The 17660-nt window shown below is 42.6% G+C and overlaps 1 protein-coding gene across 15 annotated transcripts in view; it reads right to left on the bottom strand.

Annotated features, from left to right (window-relative positions):
• CLIP1 (CAP-Gly domain containing linker protein 1) overlaps nucleotides 1–17660 on the bottom strand; it is a 113181-nt gene that overhangs the window by 42917 nt on the left and 52604 nt on the right. For 8 of the 15 annotated variants that reach the window (XM_019648913.1, XM_019648912.1, XM_019648898.1 and 5 more), the window contains 7 exons: nucleotides 16258–16480; nucleotides 12764–12961; nucleotides 12058–12161; nucleotides 9270–9330; nucleotides 7956–7988; nucleotides 4816–4920; nucleotides 184–1128 (listed from right to left, as the gene is read on the bottom strand). In XM_019648913.1, coding sequence (XP_019504458.1) covers nucleotides 184–1128; nucleotides 4816–4920; nucleotides 7956–7988; nucleotides 9270–9330; nucleotides 12058–12161; nucleotides 12764–12961; nucleotides 16258–16480 — 1669 coding nt within the window. The remainder of the gene's footprint in view (nucleotides 1–183; nucleotides 1129–4815; nucleotides 4921–7955; nucleotides 7989–9269; nucleotides 9331–12057; nucleotides 12162–12763; nucleotides 12962–16257; nucleotides 16481–17660) is intronic. The other 7 variants (XM_019648905.1, XM_019648906.1, XM_019648908.1 and 4 more) reach the window with 5 other exon arrangements.

Genomic DNA, 17660 nt, shown 5'->3' with positions numbered 1-17660 from the left:
ACTTGCGGGAAATGCAAGTAAAAAAATCTACAACCACTGTATAAGACGCACCCAGTTTTTAGACCCCCAATTTTTCGAAACAGGGTGTGTGGGGAAATACGGTACTTCAACTGAAAAATAACGTACAATGCAAAATAAGAATAACAAACGGAAAAGAAAAAGATGGAGGATGTCAATACAAACCTTGCCACTTTCAGCATTCTTTTCAATCTCTAAATTTTTAATCTGTTTCTCGGCTGCCTCAAGCTGCTGTCTAAGTTTCTCGATTTCCGATTTACCTTCGGAACTGGCTTTCTGAAGTGCATCAAGATCCAAGAGCTTTTCCTCGGCAGCCTTGAGCTGTGATGTAAAATTATCAATAACCTTGGTTTGTTCATTGCATTTGGCTTGTAATACATCTAGCTCCTTTACCTTTATTTCAGCTTCCTGTAATTTGTTTAAGGTGTCCTCCATTTCTACTAGATGCTGGTCTTCTGCTTTGTCCAGTTTTGATTTGATGGCTTCCAGACTGTTCTCTTTCTCTTTAACGACCTTCATTAGCTTAGCCCTGACGGCTTCTATCTCTTGGGCATGAGCCGACCGTTCCGAGTCTTGTTTATTCTGCAGATTCTCTATTTCGTGCTGGTAATCCAGTCTCATTTTCTCGATTTGAGTCTTCAGCTCGGCCAGTTCTGCTGTCTCCATCCCAACGCCCTTGCTGAAGGACACCTTCAGCTCCTCCATTGCCTGCTGTTGGGACCCGATGGCCGTCTCCAGCTTGGACTTCCACAGAGCGATCACATCCGAGTTCTCCTTATTGGCATGATCCAGCTTGCTTTTCAGGGACTCGTTCTCTTTGGAAAGCTTCTCTGTGGCAGCCTGAAGAGCCTTCATCTCCTTCTGATGTGTTTCTTCTCGGGCTCCAAAATGCTCCTTCAGAGAAGCGACTTCCCTCTGGTGGTCAGTGCGGGTGGCTTCTAACTTTTCTTGCAAAGAGCTGATCTCTTGCAAAAGGGATAGTGACATATCAACATCCCCAGCAGGCTTATTGGACTCTAGCCTTCTTCGCAGCTCAGCTACTTCCTGTACTCTCAACGCTAGGTCTTTTTCTAGTTCCATTATACGAGACTTTTCTGATACTGTAGCAACCTATTAACAGCAGTCCAAAGAAAAAGAGATCATTTAAATAACAAATCACTGACAACTTTCTTTAACCTTGGAGATCTTTAATAACTATCCCATTGCAAGCCAGCAGTCAAGCCACCAAGAAGGCCTATGTGTTAAATCTGCCTCTAGTTGCGATACTTAAGCCCAATTCCAGTAGCTCCAATTCAAGTCTATAATCTTTGGCAAACTTCCACCATTTTGAATGCTCAGGGAATCTAAAATTGATATTGAGTTTAACTCACTCCAAAATATTTCTTTTTCCTCCAAAGAAGCTTAAATCGAGGAAGTACCCATTAACTGATAATAACTTAATAGAAAAAGTAGCTTCCAAAGTTCTCCAATATATCTGCCTGCTGGAAGAAAGAATCCTCCTTATTCTGCCTGTTTTATCTACCCCGCTTCACGCAGGATGTATAAGTGCTTATTGATCTATTGGGTATGATTTGAAAAAACAGTGCTGTCCAGTATAGTAGCCATTAGCCACAGATGGCTACTGAGCACTTGAAACGTGGCTTATCTGAGTGACAGGGGCTATAAGTATAAAATAGGCATCAGATTTTGAAGACTTAGGAAAAAAAAGAACATAAAATATCTCATTAATTTTTATACTTATTACATGATAAAATTATATTTTGGATACATTAGTTTAAATAAAGTATATTACTAATTTCACCTGTTTCTTTTTATCTATTAAAAAAGTATGTTAATGTGGGTACCATAAAAATTTCAATTACGTATATGTGTGTGGCTTGTATTATTATACTTCTATTGGATAGCACTGGTATAGAAGGTATAAAGTTATCTATCGAATGTTTCAATGAATACTACATCGGCTGTACAACAGAAGCCTCAACTGGATGATGACGAATTAATTTATTAGCCTCACATGGCCAAGAATGATTACTTACCTGTGATTATATGTAAGCATCCTACACAGAGTGCTCCTTTTAGACTGCATAATTCTGCTCGCATTTTGATGTACATACCTGGCTCCCCTAACCCAGTGGTTCTCAGACTTTAATGTGCATGAGAGTCACCTGGGATGCATGTCTACAATGCAGTTCTCTAGCCTTTCACGCATTATTTTGATTCTATTTCAGCTCTGGGATAGTACCCAGGAACCTGCTTCTTTTAAACAAATACCCCAGGACTAAGAAAAACCCTTTCTTAACCTGTGTCCTTTTATTCTTAGGAAATTATTTCCCTCTGCTACCTGTTGGGCAGTCAGTTTAGTATACAAAATCCGTGGGAAATGGAAGCTTCAGGGATAAAAATTATTTGACTAATCTGGGAAATAGAAGGGAACATGAATGATTTAAACACACCAGTGAGCCCCAAATTTCAAGGATCAAAACTCCTCCAGACTGAAGACTCCTCTCCCTCACTGTCATTACTGGGACAGAAAATAATGGACATGTTGCCTTTACTTCTACTGCCCACCTACAGGCTACGATATCGATAAAGGCTAAAATGTCCACAAAAGAATAGGAAAAGAAAGCACTTTGGTTTCCAAAACTTCATAATCATTAAATATTTCAGAGCGGACTATAATTGTTGTATTTCAGAGTTATAGATGCTTCAGGTTAAAGATGTTAATTCATTTACATACTTTTTTCTGGGGGTATGGAGGGGATAGTTCAAAAGTTTGTTACCACAAAATAAGGTACAGAATGTTAATAAACCCCATTGCTACAAGATCTATACCATAAATAAATCCAATAGGGTAACAGTGCTTAATTAGGCATAACAAAACAGTCAAATTGAGGAAAGTCCAAGTAAAAAAAATAAGTGAAAATAATAAACAGTGTGATTAAACTTTATGTAGCATTCCCATTTCCCAAAGCCTGCCCTCAGGCGAAGCTATCAATGTATCTGCCTCTCCTATTAGTTTAAGGCCATAAAAAGTCAGGTATCGTTCTTATTCTTGTTAATATCTGTACAGGTACAGCACCAAGCATACTCTTTATAAACTGGACTGATTGGTTTAGAGACATTCTGAAGTGCTTCCTAGAAGGAATGTAGGTGGTATGAAACTTATGGCTCACTGGTTAGTTTCACACTTGGCAAAACAAGGCTGAGGATCAACAGAAGTCCAATTTGTTATAGAAAAATAACAGCTTGAATCTGAAATATTTGACTAACCCATGCTGTGAATAGATGTCTTCTTATCCACAGTAAAAAAAAAAAAAAAGCATCAAAGTTGTTTGCTGACAAAGTGATTTGGGAGAGGAGTTCAGAAGTAAATAAATATCCTTACTTGAACAGCCAGTCACACTAAAGGCGCTCAATCTAATTATTAGTCCCTTGTATTTCCCAGATCAAGTCTTTGCTCTCAGTAATGAAGAAATAGCACCAGAGTCTTTTTTTTTTTTTTTTTACCAAATACACAGAAGATATCTTTAGTTTTGAGGCCGACTGAAAACACTTTTCTTTCTTCTTAAAAAATAAAAACTTATGATTTAGAGAAGAAAAATCACTCAATTACCTAGATTTTTAGATTAATCAATGATTTCTCAAAAAGAGAAATTTCTAAAAATACTAATAATTCAAAAGAAAAATCAGGATACTAAAATTTGATCAGATAGAGTAATTTTTGAAATTTTAAAATTAAGGATCTCGGCAACTTAGTGACAGTCAAATTCATGATTTAAAAGATATACACACATAAGTCTTTTCTTATATGTAAATGACTCAGATTATTTCTTAAATCTTTCAGCACAAAACTATTTCCATGCTGTGATGGTTAAGAGCACCGACTCTGGAGCCAAACAGTCTAGATACAAATCCTGGCTCCAGCTTACTATTAGCTGTGTGACCTTAGGCAAATGATGTAACCTCTCTGTGCCTCAGTGTCCCTAGCTGTGGAATGCGGACAACATTACCACCTTGCTCCTGGGGCTGTGGTGAGACTGAATAAGTTAATACTTCTTAAGTGCTGAGAATAGTGCCTGGCATGAAGTCAGCACTACAAATATAGGTGCTTTAATACATATCAGCAAAAACATGACAAATGTAGTGGCTCCAAGCGCCAAACACAGTGAGCTGGGGGTTGTACGAAGTCATTCTGTTCCCAACACACTTTTCCCTCCTGACAACTGAGATTTTAACCTCCTGGGTGATGGAAAGGAGAAAAATGCAAAGAGAGATCAGGTATCAGGGGAAAAAAAGATAGCTGGGGTGAAAGTCCTTAACTCTCATTAAAAAGAACCAATGTTTCAATTCCCTTCCCCCAAGAGGCCAGGGAAAAAGGAAGTAAAAAGAGAGCTAAAGCAAAACAGCAATAACAAAAAATTGTCTAGAAAACCCAGTAACTAGGACTATGAGAATAAGAGGACAATTGACTGCTTGTGGCGAACCGGAGAAATGTGTTTCAAGGTATTGACACAAAGAACCTAAATGCAGCTGTGGAGTCCCTGCAGTGTATCCAGCTGCCGAGTTTCTGGTCTTGAGTTTGGCTGAGTTACCCAAAGGAATGAGTCTTTACCTTTGACAAGAGATTTGATATGAAACGCCTGTGCCTGCCCATCCGTCTAAGCTCAGGAACAGTATCAAGAGCAAACTCAAGTTGAACCACTGGGTCAAGGCTTAGGCCAACGGCAAGGCGCACCGCCCGAGGTGTCCACCCTTCACGTGCATGGGTCTGCTTCATTAAACAGGGAAAAGCGTTACCCTAGTGTCTTCTAACTCCCTCTGGAGTTTGTCAGCTTTGGTCTTTTCAAAGAGCAGGCTCTGTTCAAGCTCCTTAATGCGGGCATGCTCCAGTTTGGTCTGCGTCTGTTAGTAAAAAGGAAGAGGAAGAGAACACAACAGTGCCACCATGACATGCCAGCACAAGAGGAGAGACAGCGGCATGCAGGCTGAGCCACCGGTACCTTCCGCCAAAGGATGAACAAAAAGGGTAATGGAGAAGGGAAGAGGATGGAGGTGAGATGAGGAGGTGGGGGGAAGATGAACACTACGAACAAAATGACATGGGCAGGGGGCATGAGCTAGTGTACTGAGAAAGAAAAAATGGAAAACACATGAGGCAAGATGAAAAGTGTCAGGTGCATGCAGCCAAATATAAGTTATATTGATAAGTGAAGTTTATCAGCACAAATTAGAACAGTTAATATTCCTCTAAACTATCATTTTCCCTCCTCCCCACAACAGCTATATGACAATAATGTGTATGTAACTGACTCGGTGACTTTAAAAAGTAGACTGACCCTCAAAATGATCGCTATCACCTAAATATGGAAAAGGTAACGTCCTAAATCTTGTGTGTTCGGTAAATCCCTTAGAGCAGATCCTTGCACTGTAGCATACAATTTGATGTGAACGCAGGTTGCATACAAAACCTGACAAAGGGATCCTAGAAACAAGAGCTCAGGAAATCACACCAATGGCCTTTGCTGGGACACGTGAGAAGGATCTGAGATTCTTAGCAACAACAGTCTCACATCTGACGGGCCAAGAGCCACTAAAGCTCTAATTTCCTTCCAACAGTGGATTTGCCAAAGCCTATTTGTCACCGGATTAAAAAAAAAATGCAAGGCAGGTTTACAAAGAGAAAATTCAGTAATAATATGCTCCACAGCCTCCATCCCTGAGGCTCAGAGCGGGAGAAAAGTCTGGCCAGAGCTGAGCTCTTTATCTTGATCCTAAGATGAAGTAGTTCTTATCAGCTCAGAGGTTAAGAAATGGTGACTCAACACAAAAGCATGAGCTTGAGCTCCGTGCAAGAAAAGCTGGTAAGATCCTACCACGTTTCAAAACCTCCGAGATTCCCCATCATATTCACTTTGGTAGAACCTGATGGAGAACCCAGGAGGTGATCTCTTTCTAACAGCTTTAAGTGCAGCAGACTCTTAATCAGTTTGAAATAATTTAGGTATCAGTCTGAATGTACCTCTTTCCCATTCACCTCTCCTACCCAAGAGGTTCAACATAATCAACTGATAAAACCTACTGACAGAGCTGCTCCCAGCAGCTTTTAGTTACTTGTATTAAATGTTTTGTGGTTCTAACTGGACAGATCTATCAGTCTGGACCATTATGGGCAATGAGAAGATGACAACAAACTCTAGATAAAGTAACAGAAAGCAATGCAGAGCTTAAGTAGAAGGCGGAATGTTTTACGTTATAAATGTCTTTACTCACTCCGGTGGTACTCTGGGGATTTCAATGTATTCAAGAGGTCACTTTGCTTATAAACAGGTATAACCCATCACGGAATATTTAAAAGGTGGACACTAACTTAAAGAAAAACTTCACCTGTTTCAGCTCTTATACTCAACAAAAATAATAACATTGAAAACCTAACTGTCTTGATAGTCCCCTTGGTCCACATGTGTTTTAGACAGAAGTCGTTCAATTTACCTGCTTTTACAAGAAAAATAATTTACTCCTGAGCCACATAACTGAGGTCACAGCCTCAAGAACTGAACTCCAAAACTAAAGAGGAAAAGCAAAAGGCAACAGAACCTTTCTTCTCCTCTGGACACTGAGTTCAGTGTCGTGTGGGTGAAAGGTCACCACTTCCAGGTTAAAAGCAAATATCCACTGAGTGTCATCTTCTGCCCCCTTGGAGACCTTCCTGATGACTGCAGCAGGCTCTCCGACCTAGCGAGTGTGCACACAAACGACTGCAGGGGCCTCTACTGCTATCTCTGAAGAGAGATCAGCAAGGAAGCTAGTGACCCACTCCCCTGCCACGGTCTGTAGGAAGAACGTTACGCTGGACAGGACAACCCTCCTTTCAAAATGATCCCTTCCTTAGAGTATGACAGAGTGTCCCAAGAGGACAGTCCTGGGACAGGGACCGAGGGGAAGCAAAGGCTCTGCGAGAAGCGCACAGAGAGGCAGGAGGGAGACCCCATGCAGACTGACACCGGGTGCAGCGGGAGCCTGTTTGGGAAGGAGAAAGGAGACCCAGATCACTGAAGTAGCTTCACACAAAGGACACCTTCAGAACGGAGGCTGTTTTAAAATTCAGTCTTGACTTGTCTATTTTAGCTGCCAGGCTGTGATAGGAAGAAACATTCTTTGTTTTAATTTTGTTCTCTCAGTTGGCATCACAGCTGGCTGGGTGCACCAAGAAGCCAGGCTTTCGAGCCACTTTGGTAAGATTTGGACTAGGCGTTTGATCTTAAGTGGAGGAAGGAAGGAAAAGAAAAACACCTGCATGCCTAGTAGTACTGCTAGAAAAATTCCACTTTGAAAATAATAAATTCACTGAAGAATGTTTGCCTCTAGTTTTAAGAAACATGGAAAATTCTGCAGCAACAAACGCTAGTTTGAATTTCTAGTCAGCTGCAACAACAGGTACTGGCCAGCAGTGGGCGCTCACACCAAAGGCAATCAGTCTAGGATTCATGATCCCCTTTTATTCTCAAGGGAATAAAATTAGACAACTTAGGGAAAACTTCCCCCAGAATTTCTATAATTCCTTCATCTAATACGTTTTACACCTCAGCCAGCAATCACCTCTTTCAGAAAAATTCTATTAAAATTAGAAGACATGAATTAAGTGAAAAAGGCCAGACCCCTTGACAAACTTTTTTGTTTGTTTTCGGCAAAATTCTTTGTAAAGCGAACGTATATATATGCCTATGTATGAAACAAATGGATTTTTAGAGCTTAGTCATTATACACAATTTTTCAGGATACAAATTAACTGGTTTGAAAGCCACATGCACAGAAATATTAAGGTCAATATCTCAAGGTCAGATTATGCAGTTAGTATTTGAGTATATCAATAAGCATTTTAATCTGTAATTGATCTGTGTTAACAAGAGATATATCCACACAGTTAAGTGCCCTCTTACATTCTCAGGATCTTCAGAAATCTGGCTCTTTTGCTATCAGTAAAAAAATAAAAAATTAACAACAAAAGAGAGATTCAACTAAAGTTCAAAATGTGTTAGGGTTTCAAAATAACTGATTAATTCCAAGTAAGTTTACCAGACAGACTATACTAACCCAGTGCTGATGCAAATATTTTAACCTGTCCCTCCCCAAACACCCTAGGCTATGTTTCATGTGAATTAGATGATGATATGAAAATTCTAATGAGACTTTGGGGTATATTTAAATGGATGAGAATAACACAAAAGTCAACTAAAGGAATGTGACTGTACATGAAATGAGTGAAGAAGATATCTATTAAATTAATAATCTATTAAATCCTGGGCCCTATAAAACTAAAACTCCAAAAATGTTTTCCTTACTCTTTGTTTACTGTAAAGATATATTTATTTCCAAAGAAATTAGAATTCCCATTTGGAAGGGCCTTTGAAACTTAAGCATGGTGTGGGCAGTCAATAGACTCTAAAATTGTAATGGTAGCAAAAATGTATATTCTGAGAACTTCACAGACAAGTGCAATTTTTACTAAAATTGATTAAAGTACCAAAGATCTGCATAATTTGAAAAATTAGTAATTTGTATTTGTCATATATCTAGCAGTGCTTTGAAAAGCATCAAAACCATTTGTAATTCTGGTGTCCAATTAAAAAACTAATACGGATAATTGTTAAGAGATTAGGAACTTAATGGTCAAGGACTCTATGAATTTAAAATATGCCATGGAAGTAAAAGAAGTTAAAATATAAATTGCTCTCGTTTTTCTTTTTCTGGTAATTGCTTTTTTAAACAAATCAACTACTAGAATATATATGTATTTCTTTTGTAGGGTTATAAAAGGTTTATCCTGCTCAATTGAAAAGCAAAGCTGAGATAAAGCAAAAAGCTTTGCTTTGGGCTATTCTATAGAAAAAAAATTTCCTTAAAAATGCCATTTCTGGTCATCAGAGGAACACATAGAGTCTCACTTAGGACATGCTGCCAGATTTATGACTCAATTAACTCCAATTCAAGGTTTTGAATTTTGAAACCCAAGAAGAGTAGTGAAAGTTTCCCTGCGCCCCAGAGGTGGGACAGCAAGCACAATCACAGCCCAAGGATGGCTCCATCACTTTTGCTGAGAGCCATGCCCACAGCCCAGCCTGGCCGGACACTGGGGCTCTTGCCACTCCCTCTGCTGCCTGCTCTGGCCACACGTATCAGCTGGCACAACGATGTCCCCCACACTTCTGAACACTGGTGCCCATAAAAGCTTTAGAGAGCTGGAGGGGTTTTACCTCAAGATCTCCTTTAGTAATTGATTCTTCCTCAACCCGGAACTGAAGGTCCTCAACCTTCCTGTGAAACAAAATGGAAACAAAGCATTTAAGAAAGTAACAAAGAAACACATCTGCTTTACCCCACCCCCGCAAAAAAAAAATATTATACACACACATAGATATATACAGTCAATACCCTGGTGAATTTAGTAGATGATGGTGGAAAGAAGTACCTTAGGGAGACAGAAAATAAATGCATCTTGAGGCCTCTGGTTTATAAATCTAAGAGCTTTACTCTATTTAGGAAACTCCGTTTTATCCAGGTACTGATTCCAGAAGGCCTGAGGTAAGAGCTGAGAAAAACCAACAGTTCCCTTGGTCAGGACCATCAGAGTGAATCCAATCAAGACAAGACCAGCCTAGGGCTGGCTGAGTCGGCTGACTGGCGCATTGGTTAAGAACTGGCTTGGGACGCCAGAGGGCCCCGGTTCGGATCCCACATATGAGGGCCAGTGACACTGCCCCTCTACAGCTAAGACAGCTCAACCTAGCGCTGGGTTGCTGTGAGTCGCCAGCGAAGGCGTAGGCTGCAGCCCCTGCTGCAGTGGGTTGCCATGGGCTACTGTGTGTAGCCAGCAGCCAGCGTGAGTAGCCATCCAGAAGCCGGCAACTGATCTGCCTCGCCCAGGAAGAGCGCAATGATGGTGCCAACTTGGGCCAGTGAAGCAANCTAAAATTTATATGGAACCAAAAAAAGACCCTGAATAGCCACAGCAATCCTGAGAAATAAGAACAAAGTCGGGGGGGATCATGCTTCCAGACATTAAAACGTACTACAAGGCTACAGTAATCAAAACAGTATGGCACTGGCATAAAAACAGGCACATAGAGGGCCAGCTGACTGGCGCATTGGTTAAGAACTGGCTTGGGATGCCAGAGGGCCCCGGTTTGGATCCCACATATGAGGGCCAGTGACACTACCCTCCCCAAAAAAAAACTTTAAAAAAAAAAAAAAAAAAAAGACAAGCAGCCTAAAGGGAAACGGCCTGCTTGCCACAGAAACAGGTTTGGGAAGGCAAGTCTGTAATTTCTACTTTCCAACACCACCACAGGGGAAGGTGGCACAGAAAACCAGTCTCTTTATACCACCCCACATGAGCTACATTAGAGTGAGGAGAGCAGACTACCCATGCCAAGATCCCTGGACAACACTAGCACCTGTTCCGAGACTTGGAGAGTAAGGCTGTAACGCTCTGGGGGAGAAGCCATCATGAATTCTACCTCTTTGCTTCTAAAGTGCACACTGTTTCACATTTTACAATCTGTGGTATTGGGTGTGGGTTTCAATCAATTCCATCACAAAGTCAATGAAACATGGTATTCCTAAAGTACATTTCTGCTGCCCCGCAGTCAGCAGAGCAAGAGCTGAATTAAGAACAGAAGCAAATGGGGCCGGCCAAGTGGCACGTTGGTTAGGAGTTGGCCTGGGACGCCAGCTCTGAGCAGCAGGGCCCCAGTTGGGATCCCACATATGAGGGCCAGTGACACTGCCCTCTACAGCTAAGACGGTGAACAACAGCTCGACCTGGAGCTGGGCTGCCGTGAGTCGCCAGCAACGGTGTAGGCTGCAGCCCCTGCTGCAGTGGGCTGTCATAGCTACCGTGAGTGGCTGGCAGCCAGCGTGAGTGGCCGGCAGCCGGCATGAGCTGCCAAGAGCCGCTGTGAGTGGCCGTCCAGAGGCCAGCGACCAATCTGCCTCACCCGGGAAGAGCACAATGATGATACAAACATGGGCCAGTGAAGCAACGTTCTCCACAACTAGACTGAAGAACAAAAGGACAGCAACTTGTCTGTTCCCCTTCCCCGATTCCCCAGTAAAAATCTTCAAAAAAAAAGAACAGAAGCAAATAGTACTAGTGCCTCGGTACTCAGAAAGGCCTAGAAGGACCTGTCACTGTCTCTCGCTTCCTGGTAGCCATATTTAGGATGCGAGGAGAATTTCCTACCTACAGTGTTTCTGCCTCCAGTGAGATGGTAACTTCCTTGGTAAGAGGCTGTATTACACCTCCACCACGTCCCCTTCCCACAGCAGTGCTTAGGGCCATCCTGAGTGCAGTTACACTAGATAACTAGTGAATTAAGTCGATATCAGAAATGACAAAAGATGACATTAAATGCAACAGAGGACAAACATCCCATAACCAGAGATGGGCAAATCATTTCCATGATGACACTTCGTTTTCAGAGATCTTGTTTGTGAACCGCCTAAAAAACCTTTTATAAGAACCAAACGTGCTTTCTCTGTCTCACACAATTTAGCACTCCTGGCTGGGGTAATTCTCTAATTGCTGCACATGAGAGTTTTGTTTTCCTAATAAGGTACTGAGTTTCTCAAGGACAGGGACCTTATATCACCCACCGGACAAAATCCAATTTCATTAGCTACATGCAAGGTGTTTCGTAAATACTGGGTGACTTGGACCTAGAAAATTGTCACACCAGGAATGGCTCCAGGTGGGGGCTGGGTTTGAATTAACTCTGCAACATGACCAAGGCCATCTTCAAGAAGACGGTTCACACAGTAGGCACTCACTAAACAGCTGTTAAGTCCATCAGGCCGTGTCTAGGTGATCCCCAGCTTCTCAAAAAGTCAAATCAAAGCAAACCTCCTCACAGTGTGACGATGTCAGTGTCCGCTAAGCACGGTCATTCCTTTGGTTCTAGGGGTTGACACCCACAGGCTGTTAACGCGAAAGGTGGTTTACAAGGAGAAGGCCACACTGCACTAGGAACAGTTTGGGATCACCTTTTCTCTTCTTCAAGTTGGTTGAGAAGCTCCACCTTCTCCCTGTCAGCAGCTTCCACCATTGTTCGCAGCTGGTCCATCTTGGCCTCCAACTCCAGGACATGCTGGGGAAGGCAAGGAGGTCGGTGAATAAGCAGCCCCTTTCTGACCCAGACAGGCCCAGGGATGCCTCCAGAATGCTACGGCTAAGTGGTACCACTGTGGGCTGGTGTTACTCTAAACCTTTTCACATTAAAGTGTGTTCTATGATCTTTAACAGGTTATTCTCGGCAGCATTCCTGGAGTTAGATGATGGAAACCACACCATTGAAGCAACAGGGGGCAATGTTAAAACAACTCTCATCTGTTGGGAAGCTGAAACTCATACAAAGGATAATCTACGAAACAGAAGTTGTCATCACAGGTAAAGTCCTAGTAAACAAGCTCACCTAACACAGATAGGCCAAAAGACCTGGACGTAAAGACCAGAAGGCTAAGTAGACTCAAGAAGAACAAAACTCCATCTTTATGATGATGTGAACTGCAACACAGACCACAGCTTTCAAACAAGCCCAGCAAAGACACTGATACTCATTTTCGATGCTCCCAAGACTAGCTCCCCGGCTCCTAGCCTCCTCCCTCAATTTAAAACCCGTCACCATCTCCACAACAAGGTCAGCTTAGAACCCGTCACCATCTCCACAACAAGGTCAGCGCCAGACTTCACCTGGTCGTGTCCGTCCCGGGCCAGAGCTAGCTCCTGCTCTATTTCCCCCACGTGGCTCGTGGCCTTGGCCACCTCTGCCCTCTCTAGGTCCCGTTCAGCCAGCAGCTGCTCAATGTGCTGCTGCTTCTCCTTCAGGGCCTCCTGGAGGGCAGTGGTCCCGGAGATCTTCCTGGCATAACGGGAGGAGGTTTCGGTCAACTGCAAAGGAAAGTTAAAGAAGTAAAGGGCGATGATGCCATGAGGGACTCAGGAGGGAGCGATGCATGCACAGCGGGCGTCTCCTCAGCAAAGCAAAAGTGCCACCCCGCTCACAGGCCTGACAATTACTGGGAAAGGCTTTTCGTTAGGAAAACAAAACAGCAAGTGGCTCCTGTCTGTACATTTCACAAAGAACACATATAAGTAAAGATGTCATAGAACACTCAGGAAGATGTTTAGAAGGAGACTCAGTGGCTCAAGTCAAAGATACCCTGAAGGCAGTTGACAGGCCATCTACAAAATTCCACAGAACCCATTTTAACAAGTTTCTCTAACTCCATTTCGGCCTGAGCTTCATTAATAGCTATCTTCTTGTTAGAACATTTTAACCAATCTTGCGATCTTTAGACTTGAAGTTGAGACTTTTTTCAACTTCTTAAGCTTCTGAACACCATTAAGTAACCAAGAGGTCGCCCTTCCTTCAACTGATAAAATAGCTGGATCTTTGTCAGGATCTTCTTCATCTTTCTTTCAAAATGAAAGGAAGAGGCGCGCTCACCCAGAACTCCAGCCTGGAGGACCTAAATCCCTATTTCCAGAGATATTTATAATGATAAGATTAAGAGGAAAACAGCATCAGCTTCAAAAGTGTCTGGGAGAGGGTGAGGGTGCGTGCGTATGTCTGGGCAAGTACACACATAAGAGAAAGGAAGAAAAAGGACAGAGAAGAGGGGAAAGAGAAATTTATGAAGCAAGAGAAGCAGAAGGTGAAAGGAGGGAGAAAAAAGGGGGGATGGAGAGGGACATGGGAGGACAGAAGTGAAGAAGAAAGACTGGCGGGGGTGCGGGGTGGAGAAGAAACGGTTTCAGATCTGTTGTCTGTCATTCTTTGCTGTTTCACAACCCCAATCCCAACATCTTGAGGCTAGAGTCATATAAAAACACAGAAAAGAACCTCCTATTAAATGTTAACAGGTAACTGGGCAAGTTGACTAATAGTCTTCCAAGCCAGGCCTCAAGGAATGGTAGTTAAGAAAAGCCTTCATCCCTTGGCAAGCGTTTGTCCAAGGCCCTTTCGCAGAGCTCACTAGCTCTAGAGGACTGCGGCCTTGACTTCATCTTCTGCAATCAGAGCCTCATTTGCTGCTTGAATGCTCTGCTCGTCATCAGTGCATCTGAGCCCTCGTCCAGGATGCAGACTGAGGGTGAGGTTCCGTCATTAATTAAGAGTTAGGCAATCTGATAACATTGCGAGTAAAGAAATTCAGTCAAACCCTTCTGCAGTTTCTATTTAGTGAAATTTCTTGAATTACTTAAACATATTGGGGAGGGGAGAAAATTCCTGTTCTTTTACCATCTGACCTTGACTTTCCAACTTCATTGCATGTATGGTTAGCTTATATTTTCCCATACTAACATTTCTTCCCAAATAAATCTGAGGTTCCCAAACCTTGAGCAGAGACAGCCCTGTGCGCTGCGGCAAATTCACAGGGCACTGTGAAATATTTTTAAATTGCAAGGGGAACACAGCAACACCTGTTGGACACCATGCAAACTGCTAGCTTGAGGCAATTCAGTTTCAACAGGCTTTGGCTACAAGTAAGCGATATTTATTCAAGGGTCTTAGGGTTTGCTGCCTGAAATACAACTAGGCAATACCCAGAGTGTTCGAAAGAAAAAAGCTAAGAGTTCTATTAAAAAGCACATGCTTGAGAATACTCAGTCCTGCCTTCTTGACCTCTGGACTGGTCCAAGACGATAATCTTACAGATATCTGGTGGTCTGGACACGTGAACATTCTTTCTTAAGTCCTTCAGGAAGTTATCAGAGGCTTATCCATGGATTCATTATATATACATGAGTGTGTGTGTGTATCTATCTCCAGGAGTAACTGGAAATTTAAAAAGTTTAAATTCCCAGGCTAGTTAAAGAAAGAACAGAATCGCTTCCTCATGCCTCAGCCCACATGATGGACTTTAATAACTCAGCAGCTTGACTACCGTGACTTGATTTCTTCACTCCTTCCTCAGATGGTCATGCATTCCTTCTGACAACTCCATGTCTTTCCAAAGCTAAGTTATGGCTACACTTCTGTGGAACTGTCCAGGATTAGCAAACCGACTAGACGTCCATATTAGAGTTTGCTGAGCCCCGTGAATAAAGCTCTGTCCAAACGGGAGTTTCTTTACCTCCCTTTCATTGTTCTTGTCAACTTTTCCATGAAGTTCATTTGTAATTTTTCTGTTGAAGATGATTTTCTTTTCATATGCAAAACACGATCATCCAAGCAGGCTTTTATAATATTTTCCCTGAAGAGAAGAGGAGGGAAGTGCAGCGGGCTGGCGAGGAGCACCACCCCCATCTTAACGACAGATTCCTCCACCTTCCCTCTCCTTGCGACATCAATGGAAAGAAGGCAAACTGAGATCGAGGGTCTTACTCCCCATCACACCACTTAACATTCTAACTCCTGTCTCTAGTTCATCATCATAATGGAGAGATCCCGAATTCAGTCTGGAGTTCAATCTTATGCTGCCATTTCAAATTTAAACAGTGTCTGCGTTGCTTCAAGTAAATAAACTTAAGGGCAGGGGATAAAGCCAGAAAGACATTGCTTTGACCCTAATAAAACACCACGTTAACAACAGAATGAGATGCTGCCTATTCTAGTTCTGATGACTCTATTTTTACTGATTTGAGTGGGAAAAGCTAAGTGAGAGGAAGAGAGGGTGGGAGATGGAAAGAGAAGACAAAACAAAACGTGGCTCTTCCCAGCATCCTTTCCAGCCTGGGAAGTCCCCCTCTGAGACAGGAATATTGACACGACTGCTTTCAGTGGGTTAGACTATATTAACATAACACTAAAATTCTAAGAGCTTGGCTTTTCTCAAAATACTTTAGTTCCTAAAATTGTCTGAAGTCAAAGAGAAAGAGCTACGTCCTTGAGGAAAAGGATCTCCCCAAATTTCCTGTCATTCTTGCACCAAAGTAATTGCAGAGAAAAGAAATTATCCCGTATGTTGGACTAAGCAGTAAGCAGTAGTTACTACAGATTCACCAACAACTGTGCATCTTAAAGCCTTAAGCATCCAAAAGGGGCTGTTAAAAACTATTTTAAAACTTGTGTGCTTGCTAGGGTTTTATTTTGTGAAACCTGTAAGGATGCCCACAAGCTATGACTACAATTCAGTACCAGGGCACGGGGCGACTTCGCATGTCTTAGAGCAAAGCAGGTGCAGACCGCGGGCACGCCCCATGCCGGGGAGTAGAGGCATGCAGTAAGGAAGGGGGCTTACTAATCCTGTCCGACTGGGCTTGCTGCTCACGGACGAGGCCACCGAGCTCATGGAGCTGAGGGAGGAGGCAGAAGGGCTGCGCTTCAGGCTGGCGGGCGTGGTCGCCATCACTCGCCGCACAGCAGCGGCCTTGGCTTTGGCTGGCGTAGTGGACGGGAAGCCAATCTTGGTCACTTTGTGGACAGGAGCAAACAGGCCGTATTTGGGTTGACACTGAAAATACCTTTAGAGAACAATAATAAGAACAGTAACAAAAATTTAACGATAAGAAATATCAACTATAACCAAAATGCTCTCTTTGGGGTTGGTTTGCTATGAATTCTACCCGTGAGCTGGGCTGATGCGCCAGCACGCAGGAATCACACGTGTGCAGGCTGATAAATACCCTCAATAAGGCTTTAGAAAACACACTCATAAACCGCAATATGGCACACAGAGACAGAATTACTGATCTGCTACTAAGGTTCTACGCAAAGGGGATACGATTTATATTATCTCATAAACGTTCAGCAGAGGAGTTCAGCAATCTAGTGATCCCACTTCATAAAACCTTGCCAAACAAAGGGAAGAAAATCCAACAAGCACCTGACTCTGGTTCGCTAAAGTGAGGTAGAGAAATGTTAGCTAGTAAGACACAGGAGATCACATGACTCTGGAGAATTAGAATGTTTTTATATCCAAAAGGGAAGGGCTTCATAATCGGTGCAGCATCAGCTGATTTCATCTCCTCAAGGCATTATTATTATTATTATAGCTGGTAGATAAGGCCGTTGCTTCGAATCGATCTGGATGTGTTTTGTACATAAAATGTGAACACTTCATACCACTACTACTGATGCATCACAGACCACACCTGGGTATTCAAAACACCATGAAAAGGCAGTGTGTCACTCCTCTCGTGTTCATCTGCATGAGTTAACTCCCATCCCACCTCTGGGAGATGAGAGTGGGGTTATCTTCACAACTGCAGAGGTGTGCCTGCCTTTTGTTCCCTTGCTACAGGACAGAATTCTTGTCATCAGATGTGAAGACCCATTTTACGTTCTTTTCCTAACAAAGCTAGCTAGCTTCTTATCTTCACCCCCCCACCCCCCAGGCCCAGAAACTCATTCAGATGTTGACTGCTATCGAAAGGGAGAGAAGCCAAAAGGATGCCATAATATTTCCTTTCTATTTTGAAAAATAAACTGAAAATACCATATATGATATTATAATGGAGGATACACACCATTATACATTTGTCTAAACCCACAGAATGTACAAGACCAAGAGTAAACGCTAATGTTAACTATGGACTTTGGCTGATTGTGACGTGTCTGCGTAGGTTCATCAGTTGTAACAAATGCACCATCAGGTACAGACTGTTGATAATGGTGGGGAGGGGAGGGGGCCTGGGCATGCGG

Source organism: Hipposideros armiger, unplaced genomic scaffold (assembly GCF_001890085.2).
Source record: "Hipposideros armiger isolate ML-2016 unplaced genomic scaffold, ASM189008v1 scaffold_128, whole genome shotgun sequence".
Taxonomy (NCBI): domain Eukaryota; kingdom Metazoa; phylum Chordata; class Mammalia; order Chiroptera; family Hipposideridae; genus Hipposideros; species Hipposideros armiger.
This window is presented reverse-complemented; position numbering and strand designations above follow the sequence as displayed.